We start from the raw sequence: 16,381 nt of genomic DNA on the forward strand, positions 1-16,381 counted from the left end.
AATTAGATCTCGACTCTTTTATTCTGTACAAGTGCTAATAACACACACTTGAGGCTTGAAATCAAATTTCAGAAAATAAACTCCACTGAATTTTTACGGCAAAGTGCTTCCAGTTTTTGAATATGCATATATCATTCGGATATCATTCTGAGATAAATACAGTTAAATCTATAGAACATATATCAAGTTAACGTGTATATTCATTGAAATTCTTACTTTGGCGTAATGCTCAGTGTAAAGCAGCTTTTTGTTTCCTGTAAGACTACGTAGGATATAAGCTTCTGAGATGAAACATATAAGTTTTTTTTAATTGTTTTATGAGTCAAAGATATACTGGAGTTCCCCTTATGGCTCGGTGGAAATGAATCTGACTAGTATCCATGAGGACATAGGTTTGATCCTTGGCCTTGTTCAGTGGGTTAAGGATCCAGCGTTGCCATGAGCTGTGGCCTATCGCAGACATGGCTGGGATCCCACGTTGCTGTGGCTCTAGTGCAGGCCGGTGGTTACAGCTCTGATTTGACCCCTAGCCTGGGAACCTCCATATGCCACAGGTGCCGCCCTAAAAATAAAAATTAAAAAAAAAAAGATACACTAACTACATGGAGATAAAGCTTTTGACACTCACCCTAGTTCAGAAATATAAGCCAAATATATGCATACACACACATTCATATCTAATTCAGAGTAATGGATGCAGTAGTGAAACTGAGAAAGTGAATTTGGCTTCACAATAAATGGATCAGTGTGATAAATCCCCCCATGTCGAAGCAGGAGGCAGAGTTTCCGGGAGTGGCGCTGTGCTGGTGCTCCCGCCCCAGGTAAAAGCTGTGAGGGCCACTCCACACCTGTCTCTCATGGTTGGCTGACTTCCTTAGCAAATGCCTGTTCTTACCCATTGTCTAATTTAAAAGTGTATTGGAATTGATGGTTCAAAAATCTAAAAAACTGCATTATACCTAGTTTTAATAGTAGACATGTCATAGGAGGTAAAATATAGCAATGTGTTAATGTCATCATTTTGGGAAGAAGGAAGTTGTTTTGAGTAATTCCAATGATTATTAACAATTAAAATAGTAACAGATTAATAAAAGTTTCTCTCTTTTATAAGCTTACATTCTTTTAATAACCTTATGAAAACATTCCTTGATGTATTTACCTGTCTTCTCATGCTGAGGACATAAGGCCTAATTTATCTTTTTTTTTTGTCTTTCAGGGCCGCTCCCACAGCATTTGGAGGTTCCCAGGCTAGGAGTCCATTCAGAGCTGCAGCTGCCGGCCTACACCACAGCCACAGCAATGTGGGATCCGAGCCACATCTGTGACCTACACCACAGCTCACAGCACTGCTGTATCCTTAGCCCACTGAGCAAGGCCAAGAACCAAACCCGCGTCCTCTTGGATGACAGTTGGGTTTGTTACCGCTGAGCCACAGTGGGAACTCCTGATTATCTGTTTTATGTAGAGTGGTGTGTTTCTGTTAATTCCGAACTCCTGAGTTATCCCTCCAACAACGTTTCCGCCTTGTTAACTCTAAGTTTGCTTTTGAAGTTTGTGAGTCTGCTTCTGTTTTATAAATAAGTTCATTGTATCCACACGTAAGTGACACCATATGCTCATCTGTTTCTGTCTGACTGAGTATGATAATCTCCAGCTGCATCCGTCTTGCTGAAAATCGCCACTATCTGTAGATAGCATACCATTTCAGTGTATATCTCCTTTTTACCCAAGAGTTACTTAAAAAGGAGTTTTAAAATTTCCAGGTGGAGGAGCTGGCAGTTTTGATTTTGTTAACAGTTCCTTGTTTTCTTGCACTCCGATCCTAACTTGTTCTCTTTTATGCGACTTACGGATCTGACCTTTTCTCTGTGACCTTACACCCGGTCACTTTGTGTAAACGTTCGACATGAAGGTGACGAGAAGGTGTGGTGTCGTCATCGGGTGTGAAGGTTAGGGTAGCGCGACCTGCTCGTCTCACGGGTTGTGTCCTTTACTTTCCGCCGTATCTTCACTTCTTTTTGTGTTAATGGGATGGACTGCGGCAGCTGCTGATCCAGTTGCTCTGGGGCCGTACCTGGTACTTACCTCTTGCTCCTTTGCTGTCTGTTGTAAATTCCCGTCGCCCTCAGCCCCTCTCAGTAGGTCTCGGTGACTTGCCGGTGCACGACCTAAACCTTCCTTGCTGCTGGGCACGGCGTTGGTCTGGCATTCCAGGCCATGGCCTTCGTGCTTCCTGGGCCCCATGTGTATTCCTCCTACCTTTTTTCTGCACAGCAGCCTCTCCTTTTCTTTTGGAGGCGGTTAACCGGGCTGGTTTGGTGGCGCCTCTTGTTTGCTTGTGTCTTATCATAAAAAGTCTAAAGCGCTGTGGCGGCCGTAAGCTTTCGTCGGAAGGGACCTGTGCTGTGTCCTCTGTCCAGAGCGAGCCCCGTGGGTGTAGATTTCCACCTAAGAGCCCAGCGCTGTGGGGACGGAAAGCAGAGAAGGTGTGGTTCTAGGCGGGGTGGCCGGCAGGACCGCGGCTGCTTCTCCTCCTGGCTCCCAGTCTCACGTATCCCATTGGGGCGTCCGCAGGAGCAAGTCTCCGATTTAACAGACGCACTGTGTTCTGAGGGCGGCGCGCCCCCCTTGCATATTGTTTCTCCTGCGCTGGCTCTTCCGTTAAAGCGGGAGCTGTCCAGTGTCCGATGGGCCGGCCACCTCCAGGTGGAGCCGGGTGGGCTAAGGTGAGTGGACCGTTTCCTGGGCTCGCGGTTGTGCCTCCTGCAGCGTAGACATGCTGGGCCCTGTGGGGTCCGTGCCTGCGGGTCAGGAATTCTGTCTTCCCCTAGACGGTGGTGCTAATTAACCTCTCAAGGGAGGAAGGAGCACTTTTAACACAAATGTGTACCTGTTTCTGTAAAGACGAACTTCTTATACTTGCGGATTGAAGGGCCCACGGGAACATGAACCGTTTTTGTCTTCTTTAAGAATCATCAGTGAACAGGGGGCATCTGCCGGTGAGCGCCTGTGTGCCACGTGGGCAGGCCAGTGACCTGCTGTGGCAGTAACACCGCACGAGACACAGCAGCTGCACGGGCTGTGGACCTCTGCAGTCATCCTCCAGCATCCAGCCGACGCTTACAGGGGCCGCTGTGGCACAGCAAGCTGCTCAGAAGGAGGCTGCCGCCCGTGCCCGTTTTCGCTCGTTAGGGGTGGCACTGACCTGACATTCCCTCCACACACAGCGGGGTTGGTTGGCAGTTGGGTCCATGTGAGCGACTGGCTGATTCTTAGGACCGAAGGGCCGCCTCTCCAGAGGAGCAGCCCTGCATTTTCAGCTCCTCTTTGGAAAATCCAAGTCTGATTATTCATTTTCAGCAGATCCGTTTCAGATGTCTATTTTACATGAATCACTAAAAACACAAAACCATGGTGAATTAGATCAGGTCCTGACTTTGCAGAGCTTATATTTAAGAAGTTACTGCTAAATTCAGACCACACCAAAGCCTCCACTGTCGCTTTCCCTCAGACATCAAGATTAATTAGCTTTGATAACATGGAAAACTAAAAATCAGGTCTTTCTTTGAACGTGTAGGATCAGTGTAGTTCTCGAGATGAAGGAGCCAGAGACTCTCTTCCCCGAGGTCCCTGCTCTCCTGTTCTGTCCCTCTCGGGCCCGGGTTCTTGTCTGTCTCAAAGACCAGTGTCTCTTTTCTTTCCATAATTTACCCTTCTTATCAAAGCTCGTTTTTAGGGAAAAATCGGATAAATATACGTCATCCAAGCAGTACTTGTTAACAGCTAACTGCAGTATAACCCCTCTCAACGATATTGATGTCTCAACACTAAATGGAAACCTGGAACTAATATAACAATTCTTGAGTTGTGGAATTTTATGTGTCGTTTGGTGAGCAGGGAACATGTGTGGTTGATTAGAAACTTTGATGTGCCTCAGATTACTCATACCCTTCAAGGGGCCCTCTGAACAACCAACAAGATAGGACAAGGCGGGCCAGTATGTCTTGCTCATGCCTTCTAGCTTGGAAATTCACATCTTCTTACAAGCTGGTAAAAGCAAAGCATTCTGAAGTTTTGTTGAAAATGCTCAGTTAGTTGTCACTGGCATTGAAGAGAATTGCTCATCATTCAAGACCATCTGAGCAAATGTCACTTCAAACCACTTCAGTTTTTTTCTTCCCAATATTTTGCTTAATCTTTTTTTTAAATTTCTGCCTTTTCTAGGGCCGCACCCGTGGCATATGGAGGTTTCCAGGCTAGGGGTCCAATTGGAGCTGTAGCTGCCGGCCTACACCACAGCCACAGCAACTCAGGATCCGAGCCACATCTGCAACCTACACCACAGCTCATGGCAATGCCGGATCTTTAACCCACTGAGTGAGGCCAGGGATCAAACCTGCATCCTCATAGTTCCTAGTTGGATTCGTTAACCACTGAGCCATGACAGGAACTCCTTAATCTTGATTAGTTATTAAATTGCTGTAACAAAGAAGTTAAATATATCTGCACATTTAACTCTTCACAGAATTATAATTTTATCTTGTGTCTCAAGATAAGACCTCATGTGTTTTAAAGATTAAAACTTGTTCTGGAATGGCTCTTTGTTTTTAAGAAAAACTTCCGGAAAATGCTGTACAGGACGCTTTTCAGTTTTGTATGCACAGTAGTGTTGATTGTTGACTTTGAGCGTCCTTCCGGTTCTGGCAGCAAACCCCCTTCAGATGTGGTAGCAGCGTAGTTAGAATATTTGTAGATTCCGTTGTTAACCTCTCTGGGCTGGAGAGCTTGCCGAGGAGTTGATTCTGGATTATGTCCTTGGTAAACGAGGCCAGTCGTTTACTACAGAGATGAGCTGGGACCACTCGTTACAGAGATACCAGAAGTGGCCAAGCTCTGGGTCCTCTTTTTCCACGCGGTGGCCTCCACTGGAGGCAAAGGCCGAGTTCATCCTGAGTCTGCTCATGCCAGGCGAAGGTGTGCTTCGTGCCAGGCGAAGGTGTGCTCATACTAGGCGAAGGTGTGCTTCGTGCCAGGCGAAGGTGTGCTTCGTGCCAGGCGAAGGTGTGCTTTGTGCCAGGAGAAGGTGTGCTTCGTGCCAGCAGAAGGTGTGCTTCGTGCCAGCAGAAGGTGTGCTCATACCAGGCGAAGGTGTGCTTTGAAATGTCCATTTTGGCACCTCAGTGAACTTGATTGGAATTCAGCTGCCTGTGGCCCCAGCTGCACTGGGCAAGTGGATCTTCGTGCTGATGGATTCTCGTCACTTAAACCAGTTACGTCTTTCATGTCTCTTATCATTTGCATTGCATTGAGTAATTTGATGTTTTTTAGTTGTCACTCAAAAAGTGGTGCTGAAAGAAAACATCATTAAATTAGTCAATAAAAAAGTATTTCTTGAGTCCTACAATGTGCAAGGCTGCCTGGAGAACAGCGTAGGTGTGTGTATACACAAAAAAGATTGTATTGTCCTTATTTGAGGGAAGTTTACAGCCTCCTCGGGAAAGACGAGGTATGTACATGTAGTTTTAGGTATAACGGTCACAGCAGAATTAAGTAAGTGGTTACTATAGCTCAGTGTTAGCGGAGAGGTTAAGGTGAGATAGAAGGATTAGGGAAGGGGTCGCGGAAAAGATGAAGGATGAATTAAACTGTTGATGGGACAAAAAAACAAAAAAACTACTGTTGATGGATCAAGGGCAGGAAAAGGGGAGGGCAGGGCAGCCGGTGGACACACGAGCAGCACTGGCCGTGCAGGTGGGTCCTGTGCGTGCGGAGCTGCAGGCAGTGAATGAGGCTGGTTGGGCCTGACGGGGACTCCTCGTGCTGGTCCAGAGCGACAGGTAAGCTTGTCAAAGTAGGTTGGTGCTGAATGGACAAGGCCTTTTACTCCAAACTGTGTCAGAGACGGAGGCTTCCGTGGCTGCATAGACAGGCCTGATTTTGTATTGTGGAAAAACGTGGGTTCTTCCCTCCTCCCCCAGGTAAATCAGCCCACGTTTTATTGATCTGCCTGATTTCTGTTCATAGTGATCACAAATTTCTCTCCTTTCATGCTCAGTATAGGTGGTCGTCTCCAGAAATGTTATCTGAAAAGTGATGGCATTTTCTGCTAAACCAGGATGACCCTTAGTGCTGCCAGTGGCTGTGACTGAGAGCGCTTAGTACTGTGCTTACAGTGAGGTAGACCCGAGGCCGCTCCCAGATTGGTGAGGAGATCTTTCCACCCAGAGGAGAGTTGGCAACAACGAGGGCAGCTGCCTTGGAAGATCCTTCTCGGTCCCAGCACTTGGTCTGCAGCCCTCTCTCCCAGCAGGCAGTGCAGTGGGGGCTCTACCACGTGGCCGTGTTTCCTGCCTGTTCCCTTGAACTCTCCTCACATCCGTTGCCATCTAGTGAAGCCCTCATACTTCCTCGTCCAGAAGCTATGTCTCCATCAGAATCCCATCCTTATCCCCTGAACTGAGACGGACTCTGAAGGATCTGAAATTTTATCCAATTTGCAAGCCAACAAGTTAGCCTGACAGTTTCACCAATTCTCGTAGAAGACAGAGGACTCCCGGGACGGAGACAAAAGGTAGTTTATGACTCTCAGCAATAGCAGTTTCCGGAGCATCACCATTTGTGCACTGACTCACTGAGCTGCACTTCTCGTCGGGTGCTGGGGAGGCTCTAGAAAAAAATGGGTTTGAGAAAAAGCATTATGAGGACAGTGAGTGTTTCTGCCTCTCGCAGTAGGGGAGACACTTTCTCCGTCTTCACTGTAGAAAATTCCCTGAAAAGAGGTGGAAGCGAGGAATGAGAAGGCCCTCAGAAATTCCAGAGCCTGTGGACAGTTGTCTCCCGCAGCATGTCAAGCGCTGGAGGGTAAAGATGAGCTTGGAACATTGACCTTCTCCATGAGCTTGGATTGTGCTGGAATAGGGAAGCGCAGCCACGTGAGCAGAGTTCTGTGGAGGGGACAGGAACAAGCCAAGGTTTTGACTACAGCAAAGCATGAGAGGCTTCCCAGATCAAGACACCCTGGAGTTGGTAACGGTGCGTCTGAAGGACCGGGGCAGGGAGTTCAGAAGGGCTTCTGAGAAGCAGGGCTCCTGGAGAAAAGACGACGGAGTAGTAGGGGCCTAGCCAGTGCAAACAGGGGGTGGGGCAGTCCTGAACAGACCTGTGAGGAGGCAGGTGGATTTAGAGGACAGCAGGTAGTTCAGCGTTTAGTCACATCTGTCTCCATTAAAAGTGACAAACCTAACTGCGTTTTCAGCCACAAAATCAGGACTGGCTAATGTGGTCGTGAAGTCCACCAGTGCAGGCGCCTAGAGGTTTGGCTCGATACAGGAGCTGAATGAATTGAATCAAGACGCTCTCATCTCCTCGCCCTTCTCAGCCATTCCCGTCACGTGGTGGAAAAGGTGGCTCTTGGCGACTCTAGGCTAATATTGCTCTCAGAGTGATGGCGGCCTCAGCAAAGCGGGACCGCTCCTCTTTCCTGACCGCTCCAGCAGAGATGCTGAGGCGGACTCCAGCCAATCTGACTCGGAATTTGTGGTCACCTTTAAATCAGTCACAGTAGCCCCCGGACAGGAATACGGTTACTGGCCGGCTTCAGGTCACTTTCCCAGCCCCAGACACTGGGCAGCAGACCCGAAGCTCACGCCTGCAGGTTGGGAAGAGAGGTGCCTCCCAAGGAGACGGCGAACAGATGAAAAGAGTTCCTCCTCCCTTCACCTCGTCGGGGCCCATCGTCTGTATGGACCCTTCTTCCACTTACACAGTCTTTAAAATGCCTTTAATAACACAGTGCGGCCGCCCACACCGCTGGGAATACCACGTGCTCTCCCTTCTCCAAAGGAAGATAAGCCAGGGTACTGGTCAGTTATTACTTGCAGCTCCAAGGCTAGGTTTTGGGGTTAGGTGCCTCCCCAGGGAGGCCCAGATACAGGTCTGCATCTCAACTAATGAGTGTGTGATTTTGGAAGGAAAACAAGAGAGCCAGGATATTCATTCCATTTGGAAAAAGAGGGAATGAGAAACAACATAGAGTGGCCCTGCCCATGGGGGGTTTATTTAGAATAAAAATAGGCAATTGCTATATGCCACTTCCTTGTAACAATATAAATCGGCTTTTTAAATCACCTAACTTCCCTCTCCCACAAACTTACACACACTGAAAGGAGGAGAATCTGAGCTCAGGACTGTCCAGAATAGACGTTCTATGAAACCAGGGTCTGTCTTCATTCTGTAGAGTTATGTTCAGTACCAAGAACAATGCCTGACACAGAGTAACTACGCCTTGAATGAATGCCTAGATGTTCTTTAATTGAGATGCTCATAAGAATTCTAAATGAGTCAAATATATAGACGTTGAGCACCTAAGAAGATGCTTATATAAAGGTATGCATCAAGTCACAGTCGTGTTATTATTTCCAAAACAGTATGAAATCTGAGTTTCACTGAGTTTTATCTGGGGACAGGGGTTCCAAGGTTCTTCCAGTGGTTACCGACTGTTGTGTACCTAAGAGGCCAGCAGTTATCCAAAACATCCAATAGCAATTACCTTTTTGTTTTACCGTTTTGTTAAAGTATAATGTATGTATAATAAACTGCATGTATTTAAATTGTACAACTTGATGATTTTTGACATATGTGGTATTTTTGAAGCAATCGCCAAAATCAAAATAGTGAACGCATCCATCAAACCCTCAGATTTCTTTGTTCACCTTTGCAGTCTCTCCTTTCTGACCTTGTGTTCTTTCCTTCTGCACTGTGCCACCCATCTGCCTTTTATCAAACTTAAGCATCAAATAGCAGTCAAAACTGCTTACTTAAAAATGATTTTTCGTAAAATGTTTCTTGTGGACTTCAGTAGAATGAAAGCAGGCTCTGCAGGTGACTTAGTGGATTTTTGACTTCTAACATTCATGGAGACTATTCAAGCAGTTTTACTTAGAAGAGAGGAATTCGTCATAAGGAATTTTATTGTCTGTGGATTTTCTCTGCTGAGATTTTAGGATGTTACATTTAAATGGAATTTAGAGTTTAGCTGTGCTATATTTACTGCTTAAACATAAAGAGTTACAAAAGGGAAAATATATGAATAGCAATAATCATTCGCCAAGATTTACAACGAGATCATAATGAAAAAAATCTGGTTTTGATGGCTTTTTAGATCTAAAAATAACAAAAGAGAAGAAGAGCCAGATACTTAGATGAATTCTTTATTCTGCATTTGTTTTTCCAGAAGCTCATATTTTCTGCTTGTGGTTTTCTCAGAAGACATGATAGTTGGTTAATTTGCAATTGCACACTTCCCTGTGCTAAAGTTTAGTTTCTATAGTTTACTAGGAAAGTGAATTTATTACTTTTGTCCTTCCAAATATTTTTTTTGGCATTAACTTTTGGATGGATTATTTTCACTCAGAAAGGTCATTTTAATCTTCTTTTATGGCTTTCCTACTTGGACTCACTGTATTCCTGACATGGCACGTAGCTCCGTAAATGCTAAAGACCAAAATCTCATGACTGTTGTTTGGATCCATGTCCCAAACCCAGTTCTCCCCTTACAGACCCTCTCTCCCTCTGGATGCATTCCTTCTTATTTGCATATGTAAAATTCCAATCCTATCTATAGAGGCTATACTGGGGTTTCTCTTTGGAGGGGGGGTTGTTTGCTTTTTCAGACAAAGGGTAGCTTTGGAAACTGCCTAATTGAAAATGTAATTATTCAAATACAATTTGTTTTTAATTTGGTCATCAGTTCAGGCCATCATATGCTTACTGAATGCGTAGCCCAGCACCAGGTGAGGCTTTGTATAACTTTGCCCTCTAGGAAGTTATATGTTGTCCTAGCTTAAATGGTTCATTAATTTTGTCTTTTCTCAATCTCTACTTTTTTCAGGCTTATACTCAAAAACTAAATTTAAGCCAAACTGTACTCTATTTTTGTGTCTCTAATGAACACTGTATATAAAAATCAATGAAAAACTTTGGCCTAAATGGCCAAAATGTCACTCATCTATAATAACAGTATTTATTTTATTTGTGGATTTTTTTTGGCCACGCCCACAGCGTATGGAAGTTCCTGGGCTAAGAATCAAACCCATGCTATAGTAGTGACCTGAGCCACTGCAGTGATAATACCAGATCCTCGTCTGGTTCCACAGGGGAACTCCTGTTTGTGGACTGTTTATCTGTTTATCATTTTATATTTCTTTTTAATTGGAAGGGCTATATATTTCAAAAGAAAACAACCACTCTTCTTGAAGAAGTGCTGAAGTGCTTGCTGTGTACCATAGAATACCACATATTTATCCTCTAGCTTCCAAACTTCCGAATACTGACAGAGTCAGAGTGACAGTATTTTACTTTCATGATTTCTCAGGAAACAAATAGAATCTGCTAGTGCTTTGGTTCTCAGGTTTTGCTTTACAAAGTGCCCGTGCATTAGTCTCCAGCTTTTAGTGATTAGAGAATGACAGTGTTTTTAGTGGCGAGAATGCTGAGTCACTCTTCTTAGTGCAATAAACAAATGTGAGGAGTCCACAAATAGAAGACACATTTTTACTGATTTTTAAAGCTACTTGAGTTTTCTACTTCTTGATTAAAAATAGTGATTAGACTATTTCTATTAAGATTGCACCAGATGCAGGGTAGAAAAGTCAGTATACAAAAAATCAGTTGTTTCTCTGTACTAATAATGAACTATCATAAAGAGAACTTAAGAAAACAATCCCATTTTTAATTGCATCCAGAAAATACCTAGGATTAAATTTAACCAAGGGGACGAAAGACCTATGTACTGAAAACTTTAAGACATTGATGAAAGAAATTGAAGGAGACAAAGATAAATGGAAAGATAATCCATGCTCACCAATTTGAAGAATTAATACTGTAAAAAGGTCTGTACTATCCAAAGCAATCTACAGATTCAGTGCAATCCTTATCAAAACTCCAATAGCATTTTTTCACAAAAATAGAACACACAATCCTAAAATTGATATGGAAGCACAAATGACCCCAAATAGCCAAAGCAACCTTGAAAAAGAAGAATAAAGCTGAAGGCATCACGCTTGCTAATTTCAAAATATACTGCAAAGCTATAGTAATCAAAACAGTATGATATTGGCATGAAAACAGACACTTAGATTAGTGGAATAGAATAGAAAGAAAATGTGACCAGAAATAAACCTATGCATATATGATTGATTAACCTATGATGGAGAAATCAAGAATATAGGATGGGAAAAGGACAGTCTCTTTGATAGGTGGTTCGGGAAAAATTGGACAGCCATGTGCAAAAGAAAAAAATAAGATTGGACCCCTCTGTTATACCATACACAAAAATCAACCCAAAATGGATTAAAAACTTGAATGTGGAGTTCCTGTCGTGGCGCAGTGGTTAACGAATCCGACTAGGAACCATGAGGTTGTGGGTTCGGTCCCTGCCCTTGCTCAGTGGGTTAACGATCCGGCGTTGCCGTGAGCTGTGGTGTAGGTTGCAGACATGGCTCGGATCCCGCATTGCTGTGGCTCTGGCGTAGGCCAGTGGCTACAGCTCCGATTCGACCCCTAGCCTGGGAACCTCCATATGCCATGGGAGCGGCCCAAAGAAATAGCAAAAAAGACAAAAAAAAAAAAAAAAACTTGAATGTATAACCTACACCCATAAAACACATAGAAGAAAGCATAGGCAAAAATCTCCTTGACTTTAGTCTTGGTGATGATATTTTTGGACGTGACATCAAAAGCATAGGCAAAAAAATTTAAAATAAGCAAGTAGGACTACATCAAACTAAAAGCTTCTGCACATCAAAAGCAACCATCAGTGAAGTGAAAAAGCAACTTAGCAAATGGGAAAAAATATTTGCAGATCATGTATCTGATGAGGGGCTAATATCCAAAAGATATAGAGAGCTCATGAAACTCAGTAGCAAACAAAAAACACTGATTAGATACTATCCAGCCTTAAAAAAGAAGGAAATCCTAGTTGCATCATGAGTGCATTAGCTGTCAGGGAGATAAGTCAGATGCAGAAGGACAAACACTGCATGATCTCACTTTATGTAGAATCTAAACAAAAACAGAACTTAGAGGTACAGAGAAGGGATTGGTTGTCAGAGTCCAGGAGTCAGGGTGGAGAGCGTGGCTGAACCGGATGAAGAGGGTCCAAGGCGCAAATTCCTGGTTACAAACTAAGTAAGTGGTGGGGCGCATGTGCAGACTGTGTTCTTTCATCGGAAGTGTGAGAAGTATCCATTTCCTTTCTGTGGTGTTAGTTAAGGTTGTGACTCCTCAGTTGTCTGCATCCATTAGGTCATTCAGGGGATGACAAATGGAGACATCCTTGCTCTTTCGTTTCTTTTTCATTTATCGGCTGGAACACAACCCCTAAGTTCCATTTGGTTAGTTGTGTTGACAGTATGTATAAGAAAGGTGGAATAAGTATTTGATTCTTCACCTTTGTTTACCGGTTTGGGAAATAATTTCATCCTCTAAATGCAAATGATTTTTTTGGTTGTTGTGCCACTAATTCCTGAATTTAAACATACTCAACATGTTTCAATCCATTGCAGTTTTTATCCTTATTGAAATTCCTGTTGTCCCGTATCTGGCTGGTAAGACCCTCTTCGAGCTTCCAGAGTTCTTTTAACATGACTCCAGATTCGATAATGTTTTACAGCTTTCTCACTTTCTAGTACAAGGTGTCAAGCCCATCTGGAAAATGGACAGGAATTCAGAGTTTATCCACGGGTATGCTGTGAACCAGCAGTTGTGGCACAGTACCCAGAAGTCAAAAGTAGCCACCAGCTATATTGTCCTTTCTTTTTTCCCCAAAGAAACAAACAAGTCATTATTCAACAAGAAGAAAATATATTTTTAGCACTTACTGTGAGCCAACTGTTGTACTAGTGTGGGGAATACAGTGATTAATTAGAGATAAGGCTGCCTGGAAGTCATTCACAAATCTGATGAGGAAAACGGAACAGTGCAAAACATCGCATTAAGTCATCTTGTAGGACCCTAGGATGGTGTGAGAGTCTTAGAAGGGACCTAATTCAGGGTATTTGGAATCAAAGAAAGATTTGCAAGTTATGTGTTATTCAGTTCCTATTTAAAACTCCAGGTGAAGAAAGATGAGGGATAATTACTCAAGGCAGAGAAGGCACAGGTGAGCCTGTTTTCCTTTCATGAAAGCAATCAACACGTCTATTAAGTGGGTTTCTATCGGAAACTTCAGAAAGCTGATCCTTTGACCAGTCTTTCTGTTACCGCTGCCTTTTCTCTTGCCAGAAATGTCCTCACGTAATATTTTTCCCACAGAATCCAGATTTTAAATCAGAGTAGAGGCATTTCCATCCTAATCCTACTGGATGAGTTGATATCACTTGCTTTTGATTTCTTTCTAGGATGAGTATTCCAGAATCAACCTCGCTATTCCATCTTACTTGTAGGCATTTCAATTACTGTCATATTTTCCTCTCCACGGAGCTGTCTTTTCTAGCCGATACTCATACTTAATTGCAGCCCTCTTTATTTTTAAAAATGATTATTCTTATATTTGTCTTATTTCTTTGTCCATGTCAGAAGGAAGCAGCTTAACCTGTGATAGAATACAAGTAAAACTGTATTATTAGGTTAGCAATGTGGAAACTTATTGTGGTGAATTTTATTCTGATGCGTTATTTCAGTAAGAATGTGAGCTAACCATGTTAGAGTGGCGTTCTTGGCCGGTTCTCAGCACAGATTTTTTTTTTTAACGCTTTGGTCCATATCTCTTTCTTGAGACAGCTGTTTTAGACTGCTAAAGGACACTTTTAAAAGGATAAAATTAAGATTCTCAGACAAATATAAGTCAATGTGGGTCCAAGATTTTATTCGGTTCATTCATTAATGATGGCACCGGTAAGATGTAATTGAGCTCTTAGTTCAGCGACAGTCGGGCAGCTGTGGAGCAGAGACCAAGCTCCTTCCAGTGGCCACACAGGACAACCTGGTCATGCATTTGAGTTCTGGCAAAGGGTCCTCCCAGGTAGAGGTTGTAGCTTCAGGCTGAGCATAAGGTTCCCAAAACACCACCTGTTACATCGCCACCAGCCCATCAGAAGAAAGTGACACACTCTGTAGCCTTCACCCCAAATCTTGCCTTAAAAACTCTTCCCTGAAAGCCACTGGGAGCTCAGGTCTGTTGGGCATGAGCCACTTGCGCTTTGCTTGGCCTTTGCAATAAACCTTTCTTTGCTTCCAAAAAAAACAACCAAACAAAAAAAATCCCAAAGAACATTTGAGTCAGTTACAGACAACTAAACATGGGGATATTAGGAGAAGACGTCCCGCGCATTAAGCGCTAACCTTTGGGGTTACTGTTTTTCACCTGGAGGAAGTTATTCGCATCTCTCCCTGACAGAGGCCACAGATTAACATACGGCTGGTAAACGCTGACTCTAACAAATGGACCCCCCAATCCTTGGTGGCTCTGTGGCCCCTGGGGCACCAAAAAGTCCTGTTAGATGCCTCTTTGCTTTTTTTCAAGTTGAGAATGGTTTTGAATAAGATTTAAAAAAACTCTTAGACTGGATTAGAGAATTTTCCTTGAGTCTGAGGACTGTTTGTGAACAATTGGCCAAGTAGGCTCTGTTTAGTATACTTTGTAAGTTTTGTGTTCCAATATCAGACAACTGCCTAATGATTAATCATTAACATTGAAGCTTTGAGGAGAATAAATTGTCTTAACTGGACGTCCAAGAAATGCAAAGCGAATTTTCATATGCTTAATACATTAAAAATAATTTACTATGGGGTAAATGCTCTATATTTTTATGTTCCCTAGGGTTTTCCAGGAGATATCGGGGTTCCTGGACAGAACGGTCCTGAAGGATCAAAGGTAAAGAAAAGAAAGAAAAACGTATTACGTCTATAGTTTTCTTATCTGAAGTCTCAATAAACGGGTAAAAAAAAGATTTTAGAACTATCAGAACATTTCTGTATTTTGTTGAGCTGTCTCAGGTACGTTCTAAAAACAGCTTGTATCAATCAGGAAGTAGTTTGCATATCTGGCTGTTCTTTTGGTGTTATTTGTTTAGTAGGAGTATGTTTATAAAACCTCTTGAGTTCAGGTCATTGAAAATGATTTTCTTGGTTTGGTCTGGGCTGCAGTTAGAGTGACAGTATTTGCAAAGCACATCAGTCATGAAAAAAGATTCCTTGGAAGAGACGAAAAAGAAATTTAAAAACCCTAAAACGCTTAGGATGAGCGTTTCTGGTCACTGAAACTCTAGGCCCCGTAAAATATCCGGTGCTTGGAATAGGGAAAGCCTGCGGTGTTCTGGGATTGACACAGCGCAGAAGACCCAGAGAACCCGAAACCCTTCTCACGTGCTTTACTGCTGCTGTGCGTGTGCCCCAGCTTCGCCAGGCAGGCCGGCCTAGAACGAGCCTTGGAAACCCGTGAAGTCTTGGGGATGAAGACGGCGCTGCACGGCCTGAAGTCTGGGCCGCTGCCGGGTCCTGGGCGCAGGGCCCCGGCGAGCTGAGCAGCCGGAGTGGCGGGGCCGCGGCGCCCAGGCCCCTCCCCGCCCGCTGGTCTCGGGTTCAGCGGAAGCTCGTTCCATCCCCACAGCAGCTTCGGGACGTAGGTCTCATCCCCCTGGCTTGGGAGCAGTGGTCAGAGCGGACCTGGCCCTCACCGTCACGTGACTGCCAAGTGACCTAACCGGAATTCTGACCCAGACGTGCCTCGCCTTTATTCCGTTGTCACCTTGGAACAGACTTGACCGCTCCCCGCTTTGCTCTTGGACCCGGCGCGGGCTCCGGTCCTTCTTCACCAGGATGGGGCTCGCGCGCTCGCCTGGTCTTCCTGCCGCCAGCCCGGCACTTCCGCAAACCCACGTCCACACTGCAACTCGGTCCCGCTTGTAAAGCAGCGCCCTCCTGTCCCCGCCGCGTCCTCAGACTCTCCAGTCTCTCCTAGCCTCCAGGTTAAAGGTGGAAACTCTCTGCCTTTCACACAAGGCTGTCTGTGACCCACCCTCAGTCACAGCGCCCGTCGTTCTTCCAGAAGCACGACTGTGGGTAACCTGCTGGAGGAGCAGACCCCACGTCCGGCTGCAGATTGCAGCGCCTCCCTCATGCCCCCCTTTTTGTCTGGGTGCCTCCACCTCCCTGTGCCCAGCGTCGTCGTCCAGCTGACACCCACCCGGCTGGGTCTCCAGGAAGCTTGTACTGATCCGCTCTTCACTGTGTCCTGAAACAGCGCCCAGGCACTTATCTTCATATATTATAACTGCTGATTGCTTACCTCTCTGTTAGGTAAAAGCTTTCTGAGAAGAGACACTCATTGGTTTTATACACATCACAACAACCATAGTAATAATCATAGCATTTAACACGAGGA

The 16,381-nt window shown here is 44.5% G+C and overlaps 1 protein-coding gene across 1 annotated transcript in view; it reads left to right on the forward strand.

Moving 5' to 3' along the window:
• The window catches only part of COL24A1 (collagen type XXIV alpha 1 chain), a 331,418-nt gene that overhangs the window by 100,464 nt on the left and 214,573 nt on the right, over window positions 1–16,381 (forward strand). Inside the window, 1 exon segment of the mRNA XM_021090341.1 lies at window positions 14,819–14,872. Within this exon segment, the coding sequence (XP_020946000.1) occupies window positions 14,819–14,872 (54 nt within the window).

This window comes from Sus scrofa, chromosome 4 (assembly GCF_000003025.6).
Source record: "Sus scrofa isolate TJ Tabasco breed Duroc chromosome 4, Sscrofa11.1, whole genome shotgun sequence".
Lineage (NCBI taxonomy): Eukaryota > Metazoa > Chordata > Mammalia > Artiodactyla > Suidae > Sus > Sus scrofa.